At 42.9% G+C, this 25,725-nt stretch overlaps 2 protein-coding genes across 4 annotated transcripts in view; one reads left to right on the top strand and one right to left on the bottom strand.

Annotated features, from left to right (window-relative positions):
- Positions 1 to 6,154: 6,154 nt before the first annotated feature.
- Positions 6,155 to 10,042, top strand: phox2a (paired like homeobox 2A). The gene is made up of 3 exons (XM_006799942.3): positions 6,155 to 6,728; positions 7,772 to 7,959; positions 8,096 to 10,042. Exons 1-3 carry the CDS (start codon positions 6,506 to 6,508, stop codon positions 8,588 to 8,590), a joined length of 906 nt encoding a protein of 301 aa, XP_006800005.1. The 5' UTR covers positions 6,155 to 6,505; the 3' UTR covers positions 8,591 to 10,042.
- Positions 10,043 to 11,332: 1,290 nt separating this feature from the next.
- Positions 11,333 to 25,725, bottom strand: part of inppl1a (inositol polyphosphate phosphatase-like 1a) — a 28,439-nt gene continuing 14,046 nt past the window's right edge. For 2 of the 3 annotated variants that reach the window (XM_087850845.1, XM_087850846.1), the window contains exons 7-27: positions 25,344 to 25,433; positions 24,039 to 24,140; positions 22,517 to 22,667; positions 22,232 to 22,338; positions 21,448 to 21,550; positions 21,152 to 21,348; positions 20,342 to 20,459; positions 19,837 to 19,933; positions 19,010 to 19,148; positions 18,819 to 18,918; positions 17,886 to 17,974; positions 17,711 to 17,792; positions 17,515 to 17,604; positions 17,148 to 17,261; positions 16,604 to 16,780; positions 16,359 to 16,514; positions 16,081 to 16,165; positions 14,950 to 15,036; positions 14,126 to 14,837; positions 13,685 to 13,818; positions 11,333 to 13,577 (exon numbers count right to left, since the gene is read on the bottom strand). In XM_087850845.1, the coding sequence (XP_087706971.1) occupies positions 13,478 to 13,577; positions 13,685 to 13,818; positions 14,126 to 14,837; positions 14,950 to 15,036; positions 16,081 to 16,165; positions 16,359 to 16,514; positions 16,604 to 16,780; positions 17,148 to 17,261; positions 17,515 to 17,604; positions 17,711 to 17,792; positions 17,886 to 17,974; positions 18,819 to 18,918; positions 19,010 to 19,148; positions 19,837 to 19,933; positions 20,342 to 20,459; positions 21,152 to 21,348; positions 21,448 to 21,550; positions 22,232 to 22,338; positions 22,517 to 22,667; positions 24,039 to 24,140; positions 25,344 to 25,433 (3,030 nt within the window). In that variant the 3' untranslated portion in view covers positions 11,333 to 13,477. The remainder of the gene's footprint in view (positions 13,578 to 13,684; positions 13,819 to 14,125; positions 14,838 to 14,949; positions 15,037 to 16,080; positions 16,166 to 16,358; positions 16,515 to 16,603; positions 16,781 to 17,147; positions 17,262 to 17,514; positions 17,605 to 17,710; positions 17,793 to 17,885; positions 17,975 to 18,818; positions 18,919 to 19,009; positions 19,149 to 19,836; positions 19,934 to 20,341; positions 20,460 to 21,151; positions 21,349 to 21,447; positions 21,551 to 22,231; positions 22,339 to 22,516; positions 22,668 to 24,038; positions 24,141 to 25,343; positions 25,434 to 25,725) is intronic. The other variant, XM_087850847.1, reaches the window with a different exon arrangement.

Raw genomic sequence — 25,725 nt, 5'->3', positions numbered from 1 at the left:
GGTGTGCTTGTATCTGTGTGTATGTGTGTGTATGTGTGTGTGCGGTCTCCCGGGACCTGGTTTTTATCCTAAAAAGCTTCTTTTTTAAGTAACATGCCGTTATCCATTAGGATAATACAGGTCTGGTGCTGCAGCAGAGGTGTACGCAGCTTGTGAATAACCGCAGCTGCTCTGCGTCATATTCTGCCTGATGAATGCGCGTTCACTTCAGGTTAGAGCGGACTTAAATAATAATGAGCGTAATGTGATGGGTTAAAATTAATGGCCATGTTTCGAGGCAATTTTTTGGCAACTCCATCCTGATGAGCCTTTGTGCCGGACAGTCATTTTTTGGCTCATAAAGGTTTGTCTCAATCTGTCCCAGTCGGACTAGAACCTGACAAGAACGTGGATTTCTGACTGTGCTGCGCCAAATTCCACCGGGTATCTAAACGAATATGCTGCTTTTTTAGTGCACTTAGCACCCTGTGGTTTTTCCACCTGTGCGCACATTTTATGCGCAAAAAATTCAGATTTTATGAAGCCATTTTCCGTCATATAAAGACAAAGCTCAGATCTTTGTCAGTAGCGGTGCAGTTAATTAAGGAGCCATGTCTTTTACTTCTCCTCTCTCGGTCTGTTTACTCACTGCACTCGCCACATAAATGGGACAATGCGCACTGAAAATTAGCTCGATTTAATATTTCAAAACTATTTGACTATATTCTTATTAGATCTATTTTCTCCTCTAGAGTAGACTCCACACCAGACTGTGATTGTGATCTAGCACACAAGCACCGGCTGACTGAGGACTTAGCCGTAACTTGCTGCCTCTCTAACGCAGTTAGACGCGCGCTATCTTCTCTCGCCGGAGCGTCACGGTATATTCGGGTAATTGGGGACTGATATGCGGAGACAGCCTGCACCGACGGGACCCCCACCCGGGGGGGCCCACCAACCCCCTCCCATCCAGCTCCGTCTCTCATCCATCACCTTGCAAATCAAATGTGCACACCGCCAGCCTCGATTGCGGCCGTGAAGACGCAGGCCGATGTTAACGGCAGGATCCGCGAGCTCTGATTTTATTTTATCCGCAATCAAATCGACCTCCGAGGGAAGAGGATCTTAAGAGGGGCGATGACACGACACATTTTAGTCACACTGCAGGTAGCAGGCCAGCTGCTCGGCTGTTTTGACTACACAGTCACATTATGAGCAAATGGGGGAAAAATACAAAAGTAAATAACAATAATCACGAATCCTTAAAATCCTAGAAGTACGGGCTCTTTAACAAAGGCAAAACAATGCATTGATCGATTGATTATCAGTTACATAAATCACTGTTGGGACATTTAGAATTATAGGGACAAAGAGCTACAGACAGATGATTGCTCAGTTAGCAGCTGAGTATTTAAAAATATGGAGACACTTGGTGATACAACGCGCGTAGACTTCTGTCCAAAGAACCCACGCACGTTTTAAATCACACTAACTTTTACTTTACAGATAAGTGTTCATATTAAAAACAACGATTTACTGCAACACATTCCTTTAAAAGCAGAATTGTGAATATTTGTTGAAACGATTACATTAATCCGCGTGTAATTTCCCATTAAATCAGGTCAGCGTGACCAGATCCCAACAAACTAAATGTGGGACCCGTTAGTAATCAAATATTTACCATTTACCAACTCTCTTGCTAAGTAAAAACAAGAAGAATAGAAAAAGAAGCTGAAGTTTGCTCTCATGGTATCATGTAATGGTTTTATATACTCCTGTATATCGTGGGTTTCAGTGGGGATGCAGCCATAGATTGGCAGAACGTATTTGACTCATATCTGACAATTTCAGCCATTTTCAGCCAGTTATCACACGCATGCTGCTTCATTCACACCAAATTTTCTACTTTGCAAAATAAAGATAAAGAAATATCTTGACAATGAAGATAAAAAGCTAAAACAAAGGGGGAAAACGGTAAAACTCTAGTGGCCAGTTGGCTCTTTTTCTTTCTTTCTGATAGTTCGGGGTAAAATCCAGACTTCGGAAAACCGCATGTCCTGCAGAGCCGGTCAAACAGGAGGAGGAGGACTAAAAATGCTGTGCAGTAAAACCTAAAGACGGGCACCTGGTCACCCTAAACCAGGCAGCGAAGGAGGGTTATCGCCTGCCTAAAAAAGCATTTCTCTTGGTGCACAGCCATCAGCTGGATGTAGCTATGCTCACATCATGTAGTGTAATATTTATTGTACTCTAGACCTTGGCACTGACTTCAGTTAAGTCGATGAAATAGTGTAATCTCTGCTTTTATTTGAGCATTACAGCTCTTTTTCAAAGCTCGACAAAGAGGAGGTTAATATCCAGCCCTGCGAATCAATAGCTGCCTGAGTCTGGAGCAAGAAAACTGCTTTGAGCACATGGGACATGTTCTTCTTTGAGCTTCGGTGATGGATGGATGGACCTGGCAGTCTCCCTCTCTGACTGACAGCCTCGCTTGGATGTCAGACCCACCGCCTGTCACAGAGACAGAAACCGGACTGGGCCTCCCGGGTGGCTTTTCATCACGCCAGTGTCGCCGCTGTCCCATCCTTCACTCACCCCGTCTCCCCCGTCTCTACCCACACACCTCTCCATCTCTCCTTCAAAACTATCCATCCATCCATCACACAGGCCGCCCTTTTCATCCGTGCGCCATCACCGCCAACAAGGCGCACACACGAGTTTCCGACCGCCCTCTTCGTTAAGGCCAATCTGCATGCAGCCCTGCAGATCTCCAGTCGGTGTCGTTAGGGCAGGAAGACCATCACAAGGAATTAGAGCAGCAGGAAAGACGGGAGCAGAAAAAAGAAACGCCGAGAATTTAATTTCTCTGCGGATCATCCCCCTTTAGCGGGCAGACAGGACAATTAATGTGGCCTGAATTTTAAAAAAAAGAAGAAGCAAGCAAAACAAAAGAAAACATGCAGGTTAATGCGCTCTGGGTAATTTTGTGACCTCAGTAAGTCCCTCACTGAGAACATGAAGTGATTGGGTTAGACTTTAAAACTTCTCCCATGAAACCTTGAAATACAATAATTGCGATTTTATTATTATTATTATTATTATTATTATTATTATTATTATTGTTATAGACTTCGAGGTTAGCGCATTAAAAATGATAGCTTTAGCTTCAGCAATAAATGCAATTCTATTTAATTCTATTTTATTTTGTAGAGCTGTCATTTACAGTTTTATCATCGGTAATTTGAATGTTTATTACCAGATAATGTTACCAATCAGTCGCTGAAAGGAGTCAGTCATACTCTGATTACAAACAGACAGCACGCTACGGGCCTTCATTCGCTTTTCCCTAATAACCCACGGGCCTATAATCCTTATAGTCGGGGTTCCTCTCTCAGGGGCTCTCAGGAGCCTCTAGGGGACCATTGTGTGCCCCCTCTGTTGACTCAGACGCCATGAATGCCAAAGCTCCCCGTTACTGTTTCCTAAAAATCGCCCCATGAATGTAAAAGTCCAAAGTTAAAGCCTTCGCAGCAGAGAAGTCTCCCCCTGCGCCGGAGCACTATAGGGCGGATTAGCGGCCTGGAAGAGACCGGTCCCTTCTTTGAAGGGATTAAAGTTTAAATGGTTTAAAAGCGGGAGAGCTAGGGTCGTTCCTGGCTGCGCTTTTTTTTTTGGAAGGCAGAAACGACCCTGGAGAGTTTAACTTTGAAACTGTTTAAGTTTCTCGGTAAACTCACCTCTGAACCCAGCAAAGAGAAAAGCGGACATACAACAGACGGAAGGCCTGGGAGCTGACCGGTTAATGTGGAAATCCAACAGAGGAAAGAAAAACTCACACAATGTAGGGCTGTATTTATTTAAGTGCCTTAAATGTTATAAGAGTTGATGCAGGTTATCCCTGTTAGTTCACGCGTTAAGGAGGTTCGCTGTGATTTTGTTTAAGGATTTGAAAATCGTGTAAAGTGTCGTGAAGCACACACGAAGCAATAAATGAAGTGGTCCATAATTAACTTTTTTTCTTTATTAATATCATGTGTATAGTCTTTCTCCTGAAGTCAAAAAGACCTTCGTGTACCAGCTGCACTGAGCTGTAACGAATGCGTAACGATACTTTGTGACGGCGATGCCCCAAATATTTTCAAATGTGCATTAAATCGGTGGTTTTGATAAGTAGCGTATTGTAAAACGAAGTCTTTGAGTTTAACAATTTCTAGAAAAAATCGTAAATAAAATAAAATCGTATTATACAAAAGAAGAAAAAAAAGAGTTGGGTCCCTGTAATGACAAATCAGCGGCCTCAGACTTGTTTGTCTCGTGCGAGCCTCATCTGTGATGTTCAGGCAGCATCTAGCATCTGAACACAACTAGCCCCGCGCGCCGCCCCGCCTCGAACTCCATCACACGATAAACACCGTAAACAAATCTGATTATTGTCGCTTATTTGTAGTTTAAGCGAACGCGGAGAGGCGAATGCGCGCATGCGCGCGTGTGCAGCGGGTTAATGTCATTAAGGAGCATCAACAGCATCATCATCAGGAGCAGCTGCAGCGTGTGCAGCCTGTGGTCAAAGGAAGGCAGGGCGCGCACGTTGAGCCATTTTTATGCGTGCACGCAGGCCAAACTTAATAAATTCCTCGCGTACACGCAAAACCTAATTTTGGTTTGTGGATTTTATTATTTGCTAGAACTAATGAAATGCGTGTTAATTTCACGAAAAGCAGCGAGAAACCCCCTCTTTTTTAAAATGGCACCACATTTGGCAGCTACGTGGAGCGCGCCCGCGTCTGCCTGCCTGCCGGTTTCAAAGCCTCCCCGTTTGTGCGCGCGCGTGTCTGTGTAATGGGGGCCGTGTGGGATATGACTTATCACATTGTATGACACCGAACAATAAACTTAAACCAATTTATGAAGCTTCAATGCGTTTATGGTTAGCCTGTCGTGGTTGCTCGGTTGTCTCCGCAGCCAGCTCCCTCTCTAGTCCTATACATCAAACTGACGCTCACTCTGGTGACATCTCCGTAAAAGTGATCGGAATCAAATCAAAGCTTTTAATCTCACCAATCACCGTCACATCTGGACGTTTCCCCTCACATAAAGACTTCTGTGGCTGAGCCGCGGATGGTTCCAGGAGCTCACAGGGACACTATTGACCGGTTATGGAGCATTATTATTATTATTATTATTTTATTATTATTATTTATTATTATTATTATCATTATTTGGGGGACGAATCAGTTTGTGCATATTTCAGTCGCCTGTGACGATATTAAGCAGACTGTTATGGCTTAAAGTCGTCACATATGTCTTAATATCGCAAAAAACCCTTCACTAGAACCTCCCAGAACAGCGAGGATGTCTATCCCGAGGGTGTATTTCTCAAGCACGGCGCACATTTTCTTTATAAAATTAGCTTCTTTGTATTCACGTTTTAAAAATAAAATGTTTCCATGCTTGTAGGCCTGATGTGTTGTTTGGCTACATTCGTGCTTTACTTCAGTTCCTAGAAGACCCATCCTAAATAAATAAATAAATAAATAAAAAATCACAGACAAGGTTTCCAAAGCGATCATGCATATTCTGTAAGGTCCAAGTTTTTTCAGAGCGAGTGGTTTCAAAATATAGCTAGCAGTAAAAAAGGAATAAAAATGTATTCATTTAGTTGTTCAAAAAATTTCCACCTGTAAACTTTATTCACCAGCTGAATTTTTCATTTAAACAGCTGGAATGAATTAAGCTAAGCACCTACATTAATTTCATTAATAACACCTGTGTTCGCCCAGGCGACAGGTAGGCCATTACTATGACGTAAACACTGATTATAGTGACGCGTCAGTAAAACTCTGAAATAGTGACGTTCGGTTTTGGTCACATTACGGCTGAAAGAAAAACTCTGAACTCACCGGAATCACAAACGTCCGATTAAGGATGCACGCGCGTTATAGCGAGCTGTAATTGTTTTTAGACGCGCGCGATTTAACTCCGCTGACACCTGCTAGCTCGCGATGCTGTGGGCCGCGTGGGCGGTGCAGAGAGCGGTGGGAGGGGAGCAGAGGGGAGGGGGGCCGTCCGTGTCCGTGCTCGCTCACTGGTGGCATTGTCATGGAAACAAGACCACCGCCTTCGCTATTGTCTCGCGCTCTGCCAAGTTTATTATAAACAGCGCGCGAGCCGCTGCGCGCTGTCAAACGGAGCGCGAGCGCAGAGCGAACCTCAGTCCAGGGAGGGGAGCCGAAGAGACGGACAGAGAGAGGGGAGAGTAGGGAGAGAGAGCGGAGCTGCAGAGAAAACATCTGGATTACTTACCAGCCGCGTGACGGTGACATACAAACCTTAAAGCCCACAAAAGCCTGGAGAAACAAACCAACCGCGTCAGGAGATTCTGGAGAAAAAAGTCCAACTCTGACTGGTTTAAACGACTCACAGCAATCCCAGAAACTAACAGCAGCCTCAGACCCGACTGAAGCCGCCCTGACCCGAGTTTCCAGCGCACTTGTTCACAGACCGGTGTCTGCGCCGGCTGACCTCCATGTATAAGATGGATTACTCATACCTGAACTCCTATGACTCCTGCATGGCAGCCATGGAAGCGTCGGCCTACGCGGACTTCAGCTCCTGCAGTCAGGCCAGCTCCTTCCAGTACAACCCGATCCGGAGCGGCCCTTTCTCCAACCCTGGCTGCACTCCCCTCAGCACGACCAGCTGCACGCTGGGAGCCCTGCGAGAGCACCAGCCCACACCTTACTCCTCAGGTACAGGAACCTCTCCTTGTGTTCCCGTTTCAAGGTCTCCGCAAGATTTCATTAAGACACCAAAAGATCAGCAAGAGAAGGGCGAAATATATGATCATATTTAATTGTCAGCTATGGTTTTTTTTAAATATATATGACACAAATTTTAAATGACTAAATTAAATATCATGCTTATGAAGGAGATGATGATGATGATGATAATAACAATAATAATGATAATAATAATAATAATAATAATAATAATAATAATAATAGAAAAGGCGAATCATTCTTTATTTTCAGCGGGGATAATTATATCATTATTTAAACAAGTATTTAATGTTTGTTGTTCCGCAGTGTCTGTGGATTTTAACTGACTAAAGTGCTGGAGAATCTTATAGTTTCTGTTTGCATTAACAATCTTAGACGGCGAATTATTTTTGTGGCAAAACTCTGTATAAATTAATCCAATAATCCGGCTTATTTAAGCTTATAACAAGGCGATTTTGATTTATTTTTTAGTAAGGAGGAATCGTTAACACTTAAAAATGGGTAATAATAACTTTTTAAAAAAGAGAATAAACAAACAGTTAATGGATTTTTCCCACTAAACATTTTATTATAAATCAACCGATTGTACAGCCTCCCGGTGTCCGGGTTGGTGTGGCCAGATGTCAGCTACGGATGGGTTTAAAACCAATTAATCAATTAATCCTCTTCATTCAGTAACCTTACAAGAGCTATTTTTTAATTTTAATTTTTAATAACTATTTTAAGAACAGAAAATTTCCCCAAAATTTTTTACAAAACAAAAATAAACGTAAATATATATATATATATATATATATATATATATATATATATATATATATATATATTTTTTTTTTTTTATTTATTTATTTATTTATTTTTTAAGTTAAATAATAAAAAAAATGCGGCGAGATGAGCCGTGAAATGTTTCGTGGCCTCTGCGACTCAGTGCTCGGCCTCCGCAGTTTTACGCGCTAGTTTAGCCCTATTAAAAAATATATATATATTAAACGGAAACAATTATTCCCTTTCAGTCCCTTACAAGTTCTTCTCGGACCCATCTGGCCTGAACGAGAAGAGGAAGCAGCGGCGCATCAGGACCACGTTCACCAGCTCCCAGCTGAAGGAGCTGGAGCGCGTGTTCGCAGAGACGCACTACCCGGACATCTACACCCGGGAGGAGCTGGCGCTGAAGATAGACCTGACCGAGGCCCGAGTACAGGTGTGCCATCAGGCTTTTAAATCTTCAGCATGACAGAAATGAAGTGAAAGTCAGGACGTCTGACACTTATATAACAAATAAAACTGTGTATCCGCCTAATGCCCCGTCTTCACCTGTGTATGTGTGTTTCTGTCAGGTGTGGTTTCAGAACAGACGTGCCAAGTTCCGTAAGCAGGAGCGTGCAGCCAACGCCAAAGCCAACAGCTCTGCTGGCACCACAGGCAGCAGCACCAACAACAGCTCTGGAGGGAAAAAGGGCGGGGAGCCAAGATCTTCATCAGATGATGATGAGTCTAAAGAGTCCACCTGTAGCCCCACACCTGACAGCACGGCCTCCCTGCCGGGATCAGCCAATGGAAACTTGGGGAGCCCTGCAAGTCTGAGCCCCAGTCCGGCTCCTGCCAACAGCAGCTACACCAACACCTCCAGCTCTCCGGTTCTCCAGGGGCTGAAGCCTCCCAGCTGGTCCAGTCTGGGGCCCTCCAACCCGGCCGTGGCGCAGCCCGCTGCCCAGACTCAGGAGATTCTGAAGGCCTGGCAGCCAGCGGACAGTATGACCGGGCCCTTTGCCGGAGTCCTGTCCTCTTTCCACAGAAAACCCAATCCCACCATCAAGACGAATCTGTTCTGAAGAACAGAGGAAGACAAATGAGAAACAAACTGTAAGCGAGAGGAGTTTCTAGCCTTTGTGGAGAGAGACAAGACTTGCCCATTAAAACACTGAATCCGTTGCTGTAGTCTGCTGCGGTCCAGCAAGGTTCTCAGTTCTTCTCTAACCGACTCAGAAAATAAAATCACAGGTCTGCTCACCATCTGCCGTCCAAAAATATTATGCAACAGTGCACACTGTACCTGTAAAATCTACCTTGACACGGGCAGTTTCCTCCCTTTCCTGCAATGACTCCACTCTCACTCCCCGATAAAACAAAGAGAAATACTTTACTTAATAATGGTAAACTATACAGGCCCTTAAACTGTCCATATTTGCATCGTCTTTTTGGTCTCTCTGGTGCACTTACATTCCCACACTCACTGCACTGCAGCAAACTCGGTGGTGCATGGCAGCAGCTCTGATGAGTATGGCGGTCAGGTACGAGTTTAAAGCAGAAATCTAAACATCACACTCCGAAATCTGCTGGGGAAGCAAACTTTCACCCTCAAGCACAACTTCCTCTAAGCCCCCCCGACACACAGGCTTTCACCAGTCGGAATAGGTTCCCCCCTAAATCTCTTTGCCAAGCAGAGCAGGGGCACCCAAAAATCCAATTAGACCTGCCGGGTCTAGACCAGACATCCCCAGTTCACCTCACGCTCCCCCCTCCTTCTTTACTGTATCAAGTCCTCCAGAATCCCACACTCTCGCCGTCCCATCATGCCTTTATCTATCAAACAGTTTGTCAGACTTTTGCAAGGCAAAAAGTTGGAGACTTTAAGGTGTTTCGACTCCATTTTTAGTTCATATGCTGCTACTTTCTCCCCCGTTCTTTGTTCGGAATAAAGCAGATTGTAGCCTGATTATATCTGACGTCTCTGACCGGACTGAAGCGAACAAATGAGTTTGTACAGCAGGTCGCAGTCCGGGTTAGGGTCTTTAGCAGGCTTACGAGTCATACGTTTCTCTCCCATAGGTGACACATGTGGGGTAATCTGGCAATACACTGAGAGATGGAGTTTTGTACTGTATCCGCATTAATACTCAGATTTTGTTTCTTCTTTTTTTTTTTTAGCTTGCGAGAGTTGCTTGTAAATCACCTCTATTGCATTTTGATGAAACTCACTGGGTTCTGAGGAAGAAAAAAAAAGTATTTATTAATATTTTTATTATGTCAGTGAGAAACCTGCGCATTTATTTGAACTGCCCCATAAAGTTTTGTGACTGTAAATTCTGTAATTAGTAATATAAATATTAGGTAGGCTTTGTTTTTGGTTTTTTGCTTTACAGATCCATTTCATTGCAGAGCGCCTGTCTCACGGACCAACGCGTCAACGACAACTACGGACTGACAGAAAGCTCGAGTGAATGAGATGTTATAGCACTACTCTGAATATTCTAATAAATCTACATTATGGAGGCATTACCTGGCGCGCGTGGTGGTCTGGCTTCTTGTGTGTGGCATCACCATAACAGTGTTGTGTTTTATGTGCGAACATATACAGGTTATCATACAAATCTAATTCCAAAAAAGTTGGGATGCTGTGTAAAATGTAAATAAAAACAGAATGCAATGATCTGCAAATCTCAATCTCAGTTAACAACAGAATAGAAAAAACAAACATAAGAAATGTTTAAATTGTGACTATTTTATAAAATATGAGCTCAATAAGAATTTGATGGCAGCGATGCATCGCAAAAAAATTGGGACAGGGGCAACAAAAGGCTAGAAGAGTCAGTGGTCCTAAAGAGAAACAGCTGAAGGAACATTTTGCAACTAATTGTGCTAACTGGCAACAGGTCAGTAATAAAAGATGATCAGGTATATAAAATAAAGCATCTTAGAGAAGCGATTCTCCAGTCTACAAATTGCAAAATGATTTTCTAATAATCTTCCTGAACATAAAATTGTGAAGACTTTACTATCTCACCATTCACGGCACATAATATCACCAAAAGATTCAGAGAATCTGGAGAAACTTTGGATAGCACTACGTTAAAAACAGGCCTTATTCTCTCATGGAGATCACAGCATGGGCTCAGAAACATCCTGTGAGCACCGTGCCATTCACAAACGCAGGTCAAAGCTCTATCGTGCAAAGAAGACGCTGCATGTGAAGATGATTCGGGGGAACAATGCACATTTAAAATGCGCTGTCATCACAAACTGAAACGTGAAATGCTGCATCCTCTGGATGAAAGACAGGAAGATATTTTCCCATCTAGACAACGTCCTTTTCAGAGAAGGCCTTGCATATTTTAGCAGGATGATGCTAAACCGCATACTGCTGCAGGACTGCAGGTGCTGAACTGGCCTGCCAGCAGAACTTTCACCAAATATTAAAAAAAAAAAAAAAAAAAAAACACACAAAAAACAACCCAAACAAACATCTGGAGCAATGAAACAAAAACTATGACAGAAGAAGGACTGCTGATCAGCCAGAATCTGATATCAGACAAGAACGGGACAGCATTCCCTCCCAGAAGTCTGTCAAGGTTTACGGACTGTTGTTAAAGGAGGAGGTACAGGATGTTAAACGCACTCCTGCCATAAAATCAGAGTGATCTTTTTTGTTCTTAAAATGATGATTTTTCCCCCTCAGTTTAAATAGTTGATATGTTGCTTTTATGACATTTGTAAACCCAGCTCTCTCTTTTTTGAAGCAGGTCTACAGCTCACAGCTTCTTCTGCTGACGACAAACCAAGAGAATAAGTTCATGTTTAAATATGTAAGGGTATTACAATTTAATTGAATAAAAATACATGGGTGAACAACTTACATTAATTTAACACAACCGACGTAGACTGCATGAAGAAACAACAAGAAATGGAGTGTCAGATAAAACAACAAGTCTCTTTTTTCCACTTACACACACACACACACACACACACACACACACACACACACACACACACACACACACACACACACACACACACACACACACACACACACACATCACTGAGAACACTGAAAAGGCTCAAAAAGACTTAAATTTAACACAACTGAACGACAGATCCAGAGTCTCTGTGCTGTGACAGTTGGGCCGTTAAAGGATTAGACACATGTAAAAAAAACAAACATAAGAGGCGAGTAGAGTCAAAGGTTATAATTCAACAGTGTATTTGGGTGGGAGGGGGCTCTCTTTGAGGCGTGAATGAAGGTCTCATTCACAGAGTTAGAGATGAATGCTTTACTATGTTGACAGCAGTAAACACACATGACATTCACATCTTAGTGTTGGTGATCCCCCTTAGAAGAAGGCAGGTGTCAGGCATGTGGAGGTGACGTCACATCTCTTTAAGGTCTTTTCTTTTTTTAAATTGAAATTATGAACAAATAAAACTATCCGACTTTTAACTGCTTGAAAACTAAATCTAAAACCAAATTTGACTAAGGAGTGTAACCGCTTTTACTGGCATACTTCGTCCTGTGTTCCGCAGGTTTCCAGAGTCAGGTTTGTGGCGCAACAGCGCCATCTGCTGCTCACATCCAGAAACAGTAGCCCTCACGTCGCACCTGACCTGCAGAAACCTGAGTTTTCTGTTTTCAATCAGTTGACAGCGTCTCCCATAAAAGTAAAAGGTGTCATGATCCTAAAGCTAGGCAATGCGTTGAGTAATTTAAGAAAAAAAACAAACTAAATGACAGTAAAATGTCAGAGAGAAAACAAATGTTTTGGTGTTGAATTAGTTCATGTATTTGGCTACGTTAACCAATTTGCCTGAACGCTGCTCCATTTATATATTTGAAAATGAAACGCAGAAAATATGCTGACATGTTTTCAAGGCAACAAACAATAACATACATTTTCTTCTGTGAATTCAAATTCAGCATCTTCACAGGCAACATGTGAGAATGAGAAATGTACTTTGCTAAAATCTTTGACATATTTCACCTTGGTACAGCATTAATTACACCATTTAGCCTCCTCATTTTATTGACCTATACTGACTGTTTCAATAACAACCAGCTGCAACAGGCCACTTAAAAAAAGGCGACGTGACAAGTTGATGGCTAACACAGTCACCTAACATGCTGCACCCAGGTGGAATACACCTTTAGCTCCAATGGGGTTAATTTGGTTTGCTCGATATTCCCTTTATCATTAAAAACATTCATAAAACCATAAATACAGACAGACACTCAGACAACACAGGCGTCCATTGAAACAACAGCGGCCTGCACATCATTAACTGAATACACAAACTGAAAAGAAATTTGAGTTTATCTCACTTAAGCCTGACTTTCTAGTTTCCTTTCGATCACCGCTTCCTGCTCTCCTCCATCACACAAGTTAAAAGGTTCCTCCGCCCGAGCTCTGGGGCGGATGTTACTCCCGACTGTTCTAATTATTCCCACTGATGTCTTGTTGTGACTACGAGTGGGAGGAAGAAAAATCGGAGACTCGGAAGAACCCAGTGTTGTTAAGAGTCCAAAGCGAGGGTGCGCAACACAGGTGGTGTGTTTTCAAAGCCCTCTTTTCTCTTTGTCAAAGTCATCCTCTGTTAGAGGATTCTCAGGCCAAATGGAAATAAGCTTTAAACTTGAAGCTGCAGGTTGGGTCTGATCTGATCTCCTCTCTGGATTTAAAAGCCAAAGTTATGTAGTGATGCTTGAAGGACTGAAATGATTATCATTAAATAAGGCCACGTGTATGAGGACAACACACATAAAGTACATGTGAAAATCAAAGGACGTATGTTCAGAAAGTGTTTTTGAAAGTACAAATGGAGTGCAATTTCTCTCAGAAGGCACAGTCTGGCATCGATTGGCACGTTGCAGCTCGGTTCAGCTGAGCTGAGATTGGGCCCGGTGTGGTACCAGGCCGGTTTGGACCAGTCATGGACCAGTTTGATGCAGTCTATTTCTGCTGCTGCTGCTGCCTGAGGCTCTCAAGCAGGATTCGCTTGTGGGCGGGGTCGTGCACTCCCGCCTCCTCCAGGTCCTCCTCAGTGATGTCACTGGAAAAAGGAGGGAAAAAAAAAGGGAATCTAATGATGAAGAACTGCTTTCATTTTTATTTATTGTTGCATTATCAGAGGAAATAAAAGTCTAGATCTCCATGTACCTGAGGAACTCCAAATCGTCCCAGCCGTTGTGTAGAAGACCCTGCTCATACCGCTCCAGGCCCAGCCTCTGCAGCCACTCGCCCACTGACGATTCCCCCACAGACAGAGATGAGCTACTGCTGCCCCAAAGTGCCTGCGGAGGAGAAATGCAATGCAGGAGCCACTAAATGCAGGAGCCACATCCGCCATCATTTATGCTAACAACATTACTAAGAGCTTAAGACTGCCTCTACTTTTCTTCACTCTAATAAGGTGACACATCTTACAGTAAAAGGCTTTGATATTTAACACCAAAGTTGAAGATATTCGTGTTTTTGTGAGAAACTGTACAAAAACTGGAGTCACCTGAAAGAAAACTATGCAAAAAATCACAGCATTGCTTCTTCCAGCCTCTGAAACTGTTTTACACTGAACAGAATTACTTCCCATGAACCGCTTACCTCCTCAGGCATATCCTCTGCTATACTTTCTGTGATGGGATTTCTAGGTGGGAAGGTGCGGCAGGCATCCAGACCTAAACCCATCGGCTGCCCTCTGAGAGGAGGCGGTGCTGAGGGGGCACGAGGAGGCTGTCCAGGAAACTCACTGTCACTCAGTGTCTTTGCCATCTGGAGCACAGAGCACGACTGGTCGTCCAGCGCCCCTGCTCCAACTCCAACTCCTCCTCGCCTGAAAGCATCTCCGTGGGCAGCGGGGCCAGCTGCGGGGATCCTGACCTCAGCCAGATCAGGGTAAAGGGAGCGAGGTTTGGTGAAGGGGGCCTCGGGAACCATCTCCAGGGCTCCCTTTGGTAGAGGAGGTGGGGGGAAGTCAGGAGGAGGTCGATTCAGTGTGCTTCCAACACCTCCTCCCTGTGCCCCAACAACACAAGCACCTCCATCGTCTTCTGAGGAGCTCTCCTCGCTAATGGCACGAACCTGTCTGCGTGGGTGAGGGGGCCCCGAGGCTGCGCCGGGGGGTTTGGAACGCGCCCCGGCAGAGGGAGGAGGGGGTTTAGCTGCCTGGGGGTTGGCTGAGGTAGGAGAGGGCAGAAGCTCAGGTGAAACGGCTGCAGCTGACTGGTTGGGAACGCCCTCCAGGATGTAGTAGGCAGGATTATTGTAGCTGTTCTTGCTGATGGATGGATCGCTGTCTGATCCGTCCTGTTTAGGTCTTCATTATAAACACAGAAACTGTTGTAAAAACTCTTTTCATCAACAATGCATCAGACGATCTAACCTAACGTGATAGTTAAGTGCTAAGTGAAAGTGTCTGTCATGAGTACCTTGCAGCAGTCTCCTCCTTGCTGTTCCTTTCTCCCTCTTCACTGACCTTTCCCAGCTCTCCGAGTGGCTTACGAATCACAGATGGCCTGTTTTCAAAACACATCGTAACAAGTCAACAAGCGGGACAAAAGAGAGAAGTCACGACAGTTTCAGGACATTCCTAACACGATGTTTGCAGGATGTTCGAATAGATAAACATACATATGGAGAGACTGCAGCCTACAGGTGTGTCTAGTTGCCATTCTGACTCAATGTTATAGCGTGTGACACAGCAGACTATCAAAATGTGCGAGGTCTGTTGACACCATCTTTTGTTGTTGAGGGCAAACAGCTAATGTTCAATAACTAATGAATGTTGTTTAAAGGTGCCGTAGCGGTACTTCTGAAGACTGCGTAAAGATTCACAGAAATCATAAAAGACAAAATTTTATAATAAACAAAACAAAAACATGAACACGTGGTTTAAAATGTGTTTTGTGTCGTACTCAAGTCACACTGGGCAGGATAATCAAGCGTCATCTTTAGCAGTGTTTTTTTAATGCAGATATTCAATATAACACATAAATACTAGGGGTGCAAAGATACTCGTATCGATATTGAACCGTTCGATACAGTGCTTTCAGTTCGGTATGCATATGTATCGAACAATACAAAATTTTTAATTTATTTTATTAACTTTTCTTCTGACGATGCTGTCTGTGTTGAGAGCTCAGTGGATCTGCGCTCGACTACTCCGCCTAGGCTGCACTGTCGAGCGCAGATCCACTGAGCGCAGCGCAAGCTAGCAAGACAGAAGCTAAGCTCGTTGCAACATGGCAAATTGAACCTCCCCCACCCTCATTCAAGTGGTGATTTTATACCTGTTGATCTATAATCGGTGCAAGTCACCCACTCAAGAAGAAACCCACTCAAGGTTAACCCTGAAGTTACCCGGCTCAGCTGTTCAAACGCATTCATCAACAAACTCACAAAAAGACCTGACTGCTACGACTCAATCCCTTAAGGTATTTAAGCATCGATATTTAGGTACATGCCAGCACATCATCAACATACGCTATACAGAAAAATCCCCACTGACGTGTGGGAACTCTAAATAAAAATCAAGTGCAAAAAAAGGAGAGTGTACTGACTTCACATACTCATGCCCCGATCTGCATACCACAGCAGATTTCCCTTTAGGTCCACTCGTCTCATCCTTATCCACGCTGATCCACTCTGAAATACAGCAACAAAATCAGTTTTAGAACTAAACGTGACATGCTTCTAACCCTAGATCCATCACTTCCTGTCTGCAAATTTGAAAACATGCAGGCAGGAACTGTTCAAGTGATGGATGCAGCAAGCTTGAAAGACATTTAGCATCTCCTCTCTTTGTAGGTAATTGGTGTTAAGGTGGAAAGTGCATTACCGTACAATCGCTCCCTGGTTCCCATTCTTTCAGAAGGGACTCTGACCCTCATTGACCCTCGGATATTTCCTGTTTCCTCCCCACGGTGAGACAGGTAGGTGTGGAACTGTTGTGCTGTGCTGCCAATCATCGACTTCAGAGCCAACACGCACTCGCCTAAAAAGAGTGGGGGAGATTTGTTAGATTCCAGCAAACTAGATTCCCTTTAAACTTCAAAGGACCACAAGCACAGACAATCTTTATACCGTAGGACTCGTATCCATCCAGTGATTTCACTGTTAGCAAGAGATGCTGATCCTGCAGGTACTCGATCTCTGACAGAAGAGGTTTGAGTGTTGTTAACTGCTTGTTGGACCAGCCCACGCGCAGGAAGTTCACGTTATCGCTGCTCTGACTGTCGTTTTCGTAACTCTTCTTAAACTCTAAGGATTAGAGACAGAGAGAAAGACAAAGAGAGAGAGATGCAGGGACGAGAGGAAGGGGAAGAGGATAAAGGGAAGACGGTGGGGAAAAGAGCGGGGTGAGGATTCAGGTACCCATTGCATTTTAATTTAAAAGTACATGGTGGACAGGTGGCAGGGGCACAACACAGGTGAAAAATGGATTTTATGGATTCTAGTTTAAAGGTAATACTGACTGCCTGAGACCAGGAGGGAGGGAGAAAGATACAAATAAGAAGAAGCAAAAACATTTTTATTGCATCCATTCTGGGTCACGTTGCTTTACCGCAACTCCTTCTGTCGGACTGCTCATTATATTTATGTCTATGAGCATTCACATTCACCTCACCTTCCAGACAAGTGGAGTAAAACTCAATGAAGAACTTGGTCCTGCTCGCCGTCTTTACTATGGCCTCAATGCTCTCGAACTCGATGTAGGCCTGCTCTGAAGACTTTGGCAAACCTGTGCAGAAGTGTGTGGACAGGAGGGAGGAGGAGGAAGATGGAAAGAGAAGGAAAGATCTGTGTGGGTTGTGCAGACAGGCATGTATTTAATTACTCACTTCTAAATGTTACTTGTTGAACACGGAGCGCTTAAATAACATGAACAATAACAATAATGAACTCCAAAAAGATTGTGGGAGGAAGAAAAGCCAGATAAAGTGAGACCAGGAAGTAGAGGAAGTGACAGAAAGGAAACAAAATTAAATTTGTACCTTTTTTGGAGACAAACTGGGAGGTCACGCCCACCTCAAATGTAGCAAATACAGGGGAATGATCACTGGTCACAACATCGTCTGTACAGCCTGGCAAAAAAACAAACAAACAAAAAAAACAACAACTTTAATTTCTGTCCACTTAGCATTATGAGGTGAAATTATGAAGAGGCTTTCTTCTTCTGATGATCCTCACCATAGGAGTTGCAGACTATGTGTGTTTCTGGGTAAGACTTCCACAGAATCCTATCGCACCACGATGGAACATTAGTCCTCATCTGGGACAGACGGAAAAGCAGAATTATCAGGACGAGGCACAAGAACAGAAAGAATTTATCAGAGGTGGCTCTGACGTAAGAATGGGAACGTACCCCTGTGGCCTTCTGCTTCTGCCAGACATACGTGTCTCTTGAGCCTCGCTCGTAACGGTAGGTGGGCGGAAACGAGATTTCTTCCTCCGCTGCATGCAAAGAGACACACATCCACTTCAGTAAAGGGTCGAGGTTTAGCATTTCTTCACAATATTTATAATTTTGATATAACAGCAGGTGCGATTCACAGTATTTATAACCCCGGGTTAGCAATCATGACCAAGTTCTCAGTAATCGGTTTGTAAGGATTTATTACATGGCATTATGGATCACTGGATAACATTGCAGGGCAACAGCTGATTTTTAGTTACCTACTAAAACAAATAATCCCAGTGATATCACACACTGATCACAGTGTTGACGTGCAGACGTCATTGCATTGAGTTAAGATGAAATAATATTTAAAAGTGAAAAAGGCTTCAGCAGTGAATGACTTGAATTACTCACTTCAGAAGATAAAACAAGTCCACACACTCTATTGTTTGGATTAATCATTAACATTAAAAAAGGGTCCAAGTTCAATTCCAGTGTAGCAAATGTCAGCAAACAGCCAACGTCGGTTCATTTTCTCAGTAAAAATCATAACTATCCAACTTTGTTTAGCTCCACATCCTCCCCCCCGGTTACACCCCCTCCTGCAGTGGCTCTGTGCCCCACCACGAGGGCACAGCCCACAGTTTAAGAACCACTGAAGTCTGGAAAGAAAAACCAGAGCTGATGGTGAACTATTCAGGGAACAACAAGAGTGCTGAGCAGGTGCTTTTGGTAAGTGTGAGTCATCCCTTCGCTTGTGTTTATAAGACCACTGAAACTCTGCTTTAAGGACAGGAGTCTTTTGTCAGTGTTGACTTTTCACTGGTATTACTGTTATATTTCTGTACACTGAAACACATCCTGCTCTGACTCGTGAGGATATTCATAAGCAGCACTAACCGAAGCGTAAAAACACTTTATTCTTCTCTCTCTCCAAGTTGAGCTGGTCCACTTTCAGCAGGGGGTCAAACTCCTTCCTGTTAATGTAGTTTAAAATCTCCTGCACACGCAAATACACATGCAAAAAACAGGGTGAGACAGAAAAGTTTCATCCACGTTTTGGAGGCTGCCTGTATTTATTTCTGCTTCACCTGTATGTCCATATCCAGCCTGTAGTTAAGGTCTCCCAGCCAAAAGAGGTGCGTGAAGCGCAGCGAAATGTCAAAGGAGCTCAGCTGTTTGTCTCCCAGTGAAAGCAGCCGCAGGATATCAAGGTAGTTCTGGTTCCTCCTGCAGAGTTCAAAGGTCACACATAAAAAGACATTTAAACAAGCTTTCACCAAATTATAATGAAAAACCAAACCAAGTTTACACTTATGGCAAACAGAAAGCACAGCCTCTTTCAATTACTATGATGAATTATTAGATTAAGTATTGATTAATATTATAAATATTACCCAGTGTCATTATTGATTTGACAAGAAAGACAAAAAGCAGAAACTATGTGTGAAAAACAAAGCATCTCTGATTCTGAAGCTTGTGGATCCAATTTTAGCAGCAATGAACTTGCAGTGATTGTGTTTGTATGATTGTACACGTATACGCTCATCTCTTTAAGGTCCTGCCACGGTATTTAAGTTAGGTTGAGGTCTAGACTTTGACTGGGACATCGCAGCACCTTCATCCTTCTCTTTTTCAGCCATTCTGTTGTAGATTTGCTGCTGTGTTTGGGATTTTGTCCCGTGTTCTAAAATAAATAATCAGAGTGTAACATGTCATGTGCTGCTGTTCATCTAAGGTTGTATTTACCTGATTCTAAGACGTGCTAAGGACCGGATGATTTTTTTGAATTATTTCCTGACCTTAGAATTAAAAGGGGGTGTGGTTTCTTTTGCAGTAGGAATTCTCTGTTGTTGATATTGAGAGGTTTAAAACAAAAAAATAATAATAATAATAAAAATGAGAGCGTGTTGGGCACCTGGCAATCTTTTCATTCCCTGATGTCAAGTGACAGTTGACAAAGCCAAACGACGTCCCATTGAACATGAAAGACACGCCCACTGCTCCTTTGTTACCTAGAAACCATCAAAGCAAACATTAAATCAAAATACAGCAAATTAGGTGCAATTACAAGCATTACTTAACAGAAACTTTTAAAGGATCGTCGGGCATCTGGCTGTGATTAAAATTAAAGTTAAAATATGAGAAACAATGAACGGCTCCAGTTTGCTGAGCTGAAGGAAATCTGTATTTTTTTCTCTTATGAACTCAAGATTTTTGTGAAAGTTTAGATTTTAATTCACATTTTCTTACTAATACAGGTCCCACATTTTTTAATCGACTAACAAGTGATTCAGTCATGAACACTGCTCAAGGAGGCCATTGTTAAGACAGGAAATCAGAGCTATTTCCTCCTACATTTGAAGCAGGAAGCAAGACATAGGAAGGAATAGCAGAGACTGAATACAGAGTAGAGCCGTTACCCAGGGTATTGGCGATGCCCGTCTTGACACTGGACATCCCAACGTGGCTTATCCGGTTCTCGTGTTCAGGTTTCACCAACACAGCAAGTTTTATGTTCCACAGAGTCTGCACGGCGATCTGTAGACGAGAACGAGACACAATGAGGAACCTACAGTCATCATTTCTGTTTTCGCACCATGCAGAAATAGCCTTTTCCCCCCTCATCTTCAGTTTTTTTTCCCTTCAAACTGGGTCATTTTTATGCAAACCACAAAAACTTCTGCTTGTTTAGAGACAGTCCTATACTTAGTTCTATATTTGTTACAGGAACTAAAGTGTGGAGAGGATAAAGGAAAGTTGTGAGGGGTCATTTGTAACCTCAAAAGTAACTCTGTTTTTTAAGGTTTTGAAGTTATTGTATTTTTTTACAGGAATTTTTGTATAACTGCGCATTACAATAAAACAATTTTCAGATATTTCAGTAATTGAAAAACCTGAAACAGAAGCAGTCACCAGTTTTATGTTTTGGTGATGAAGTCATGCAAGCATAAAGTTTTAAAATGTTTCTTTTCTCATATTAGTCAAACATAAAAATGCAGTTCTGAAAAAATGATCAAAAAAGAACTAATGTGGGAAATTTGTCTTTTTCTAAACATGATGACATGCGCATAATAAAAAAAAAATCAACTTTTTTTCATTCAAGTACAACAACAGCACTTGGTCAGTTTAGTAGTTAAAACAGCTTGGTCGCCTGAGGGTTAACCGCAACACCTCCTTATGTTCTTCATACACATTCATCAAGCCATAAACAGTTGGCTTTCTTTCCTTACCGGCTTATAATCCAGTTCTGTCTGTTCTTTCAGCAGGGCGCGCAGTGACTCCACCCACTCCCGATCGCACACTGAATTTTCCTGGCTGCCAAACACATACAGGTCATGAGGGATGGTGACGGTCATCTCGTCCAGTGTCTTCCCGAGACCACGACACAAAACCCACGACGCCACGTTTTTGGGTGCAGGTACAGAGCCTGAAACGACAGGGAAAAAAGGTCAAACTGTTTCCTTTCTCTTTGAACATTTTCAGATGTATTTGTAGCCATTAAGGAGAGTCATTCAGTGTGACTAACCCATATTCCAGGTGCCTATGAAGATGGAGATCATGTCTGGCTCGTCCTGGTTGGAATGCTTGTTCTTCATCAGCTGCAGCAGCTGGCAGAACGCCTCCCGTTTCTGGCACAAACACACATCAGTGAGCGGATGATGCCACTGACAGCTGTCATTCTGAAGTTCCTCTGAACATCTTTATATTCTATACACTTACCAACCACGTCACTGGTTACACTCTGCTAATAATACCAGCTTGGACCCCGTCTTGCTTACACAACTGACTTAATTCTTTATTCTTCTCTTTTTCAAACCATTATCTGTAAACCCTAGAGATGGGTTCGTGGGGGAAAATCCCAGCAGATCATCAGTTTCTGAAACACCCAGATCTGGCAACAATAATCATGCTATGTTCAAACTCCCTTAAATCACCTTTCTACCTTGCTCTGATGCTCACTTTGAACTTCAGCAGGTTGTGATTATCATATCTACATGTATAAATACTCTGAGTTTCTGCCACATGATTGGCTGATTATATATTTGCATTAACGAACAGCTAAACAGGTGCACATTACAACATTACCTCACTGATTAACAGCAGGTTTCATAGCAGAGAAATGCATATAAGCCTGTGCAATAACTCTGGCAATGTTACTGCAAATCTGAGTACGTACTCAGGCAGAAAAGGGATATGAGAGAGTATTTCTGCCTCAGTTTGAAGGCTGCATGTTAACTGTAAGTTGTCTGCAACAGTGAATAGCTGTAAAATAGCAGTTTTATGTGTCCATTTGTTTCTTGTGTGCAGACCTTGGCGCTAGCAAAGATGAAGTCTTTCCTCTGGCTCTTATCCTTCTCCTTCTCAAACACAATGCCCAGTTTATTCTGCACCCGCTGAGACTTGATCAGCTGACGTACTGAAAGACACAGAGGCCAACGGACAGCGGGTTAGAGATGGGAAGTTGCAGATAAATTCAGGGAAGAAAAGGTCATGTAACAGATTTGGAGGGTTAAAGAAGGTTCAAGTTGGATGGTGAGATTAAAATCCTATAATGGACATACTCTTTTCTGTGTGAATGGTGCCCCAATCCTTACTTTTGTCATGTGTGTAGGTGATCCAGTCCTCTTGATTGTCCTTCACCTTCTTCATTACTACCAGCCTTCCTCCCTCTACGTCCACAGACAGCGTGTACTTCTGACTCTTTCCGATCTTTGTCAGCTCCGCCAGGTAAACGTCGAGCTTCACCTGCAATGAGGCACAGGAGAAAGTTTAAACTCATTTAAACGCATACTGAGCATGCTTCTGTAAACCCTATGTGTCTACTGAGATAATCTACCGTCCACCAGGGGTCTCTAAAACGGAGCACAAACGCTTGCTGCTTCATCTGCAGTATTAGATCTACTTTAGTCATACGCAGCCTCGAAGATGAGAAAACGCATGAATAAAATGTTGACGATCATAGTAAATATCCAAATTCTGGTTTTAGAGTCATATCCACCAAGAGAGGTGATCTGATTCTATTCATAGAGAAACTTTTTTTCACACATCAGTTATCTGGGGCAATTTGAGGATCAGTGTAATGCCCAAGGACACTTCAGCAGACAGACTGGAGGAACTGAGAAAGACGGGCACCAAACTGCCAACCTCCTTTAGCAACACACCAGCTTCTTCGCACACGCATTTTGACAAAGTGCGCTTTTTTTTTATGTATAGGTCTTACTAAGAACCGCAAGACTGGAAAAAAGTTTAAACAGATGGCGTGCACTCACTCTTACTCTGAGTCACTGAGTGCCTCTGTGTTTGGGTGTCACAAGGCGGATCAGACGCCGCATCTCCTTAGCGTAGCACTTGTGTGCAACAGGAAACTACTGAAAGGATGTCACCACAGAGAACGCAGGCTTAGCCAACAGCCAATATTTCAATCAAGCATCTCTCGACTCATCTCTCAACTCTGTGTGTCACCTCCTTCCCCCACGTCCTCCCTGACATTTTTTCCTTCTACCCTTTTCACACTTAGTTCACCACTTGTCATTTATATCATCTTAACATGTTCCTTTTTTTCCTTTTCTCAGTCGTCCTTCAGCATTAACATTTGCACACCATGCAGCTGGTACTTTTCATAATAAAACTATTACAGTCTTATACACAGCACATCAAAACTGCCTTGCTTAAATTCATGCTTTTACAAGGAAATGTGATCAAATGCTGCGACAGTGACGACGTAAGCTGGAAATGCATTTCAAAAACATTCTTTTGGCCTCACATCACATCTGCTGCTAAAATTCCTGTGCTGAGACTTTTTAGCCTATTTTACTTCAGTTTATACCGTCTGTCATATTAAATTCCACTGCCTGACAATAACATTTCAGAAATTAAATACAGAAAATAAATCTCAGGGTTTTCTACATACAAAAAAAGCAAGGAAAAAAAGATTGTTTAAAAAGATGCTTACCCAAATTGGCAGAAGGGAGCTTTAATGTCCACAGAGCAATTTGACTTTAAGGGCAATACTTAATTTCATGTGTCATAATATTGACCTGCATCACATTGCAGTGAGACAGCCGGTAATGAAGTACAGTATGTAGGCGTGCATGTTTGGTGGATGTCGGTGCATACCTCGAAGGCCTGCACAGGAATGGATTTGCTGTGACGCATGGAGTGCAGAGGAGGGGGGGAGCATGGAGAGGTCAAACTCATGTCCTGTAGAGCTTTCAGGGCCTGAGGGGTGTCAGAAAGAGGCAAACACGCAGGTGGAGAAACAAATAATTTAAAGAACAGAATAAAAAGAGAGTTGGAGGATAAGAATAAGGTACAAAAAAAAGAAAAAAAGAAAAGAAAACTGTAACATTTTCAGTCTCAGGGTTTGTGTCAGCTTGAAAAGGTTTCCCATTTCCTGGATGTGATCTAACAGGAGCAGGGAAGGTGGAACCAGTATCACCGTCTGGACATGTAGCCTTACTACATTGAGGCCATTTCCTCCCGAGCCAGTGAAAGCCTCCCCCACCCTCAAGTTAAGACAAAGTAGAAAACAGTGCACCTTATAAACAGGAGGTTTAATTTATTATTAGTATTATTATTCTCTTCTTCTTCTCTTTATAATGTGAAACGAAGGCATTATCCTTAATACAAGAGTCTTAAACCTTGTGTTTTAAAATGTCTGCCAATAGGAAGAAAGTTGGCTTAAAAGGAGGAGGAGATAAAGCACTTTGTTCCAGACAGAGGAGGAATTTAGTGGCTGCACCAAGGGCCTTTGTAATATAAATAAGGGTTATTTTGAACTGTGAATCATGGACAGTTACTCTAGCCGACTCCAAGAATAAAAACAGTAACCTGAACATGAGCGTATTGGGTCCACTTTCCTACATGTAAAGTCTCAGACTCTCATTAACACATCAGGTCTTTGCTGACTTGTAGGGCTTCTAAAGGGAAGTCGAGCGATATTCCAACCCTGTCTCTTTCCTTCTGCGTGGTTTACATGTGCTGTATGTAAAAGCCTCAAAAGGAGAGAACGTCACATGCTGCGCTACAAGCACAGCCTGCAGGGCTTCTAGACAGATGATCCATCATATGGAGAGGGTTATCCAAACAAACCATCTCCAAACTACTAGACTAAGTACATAGAGAAAAAAGAAAGTAAGGTGAGAGCACACCGATCTTCACACTCAACGCTCACTTTTTCATTTAGATTTTTTACTCTAATCTCAACTACAAAGCAATAAAGTTTCATGACTTCATCTGGCACCACTGAACTCTACTGTGCTGACAAACTCTTGTTTACAGACTGCAGAAACACCTGTCAGAGGACTCAGAGCCGTGGCAGATCCTGCTACTGTACCACATTTTTTCCTGATGACTCACAAAGTGAAAACAATAGCCGCCACGTTGTCCATCACAACTGTTAAATGTGCCGTCTGTGCGTACCTTCTTTTCTATGGAGGACAGCAGGTCTTTGAGAATCGCCAACTTGGTCACAAGGTTCTCCAGTTCCTGGTCTCCACCCTGATTCACTGACTGATGGAGACAAAAAAAACACATTAGAGTCCATGTAATCTGTAAAAAGAGTGCATGTAAAAAGAGCAACCTTAAAACTGCACACAAACACACTTACTTATATACAGAGCAGTCTTAAGGCTATTCAGTCTAAACCAGCCTAAAATCTGTTTTTATTCAAATTTTAGTCAAACTCATTGTCAGTCCTTGCTTGATGACTAAAGTGACTCCTGAACTTCAAATCGAGGATCTTGCTGGGCCACTAATCGGCCCTACTCTCTGTCCAACCACACGAAAATGTTTTTAATTACAA

Source organism: Neolamprologus brichardi, chromosome 14 (assembly GCF_056152115.1).
Source record: "Neolamprologus brichardi isolate AB-2024 chromosome 14, ASM5615211v1, whole genome shotgun sequence".
Classification (NCBI taxonomy): Eukaryota; Metazoa; Chordata; class Actinopteri; order Cichliformes; family Cichlidae; genus Neolamprologus; species Neolamprologus brichardi.
The sequence above is the reverse complement of the archived record's forward strand: the minus strand, read 5'-3'. Positions and strand labels throughout refer to the sequence as shown.

Bases quoted from the DNA above. Each gene is read 5' to 3' on its own strand.
- phox2a (XM_006799942.3), top strand. From the start codon at position 6,506: ATGTATAAGATGGATTACTCATACCTGAACTCCTATGACTCCTGCATG. The intron at 6,729-7,771 runs GTACAGGAACCT...ATTCCCTTTCAG, and splicing joins GCCCACACCTTACTCCTCAG to TCCCTTACAAGTTCTTCTCG. The intron at 7,960-8,095 runs GTGTGCCATCAG...TGTTTCTGTCAG, and splicing joins TGACCGAGGCCCGAGTACAG to GTGTGGTTTCAGAACAGACG.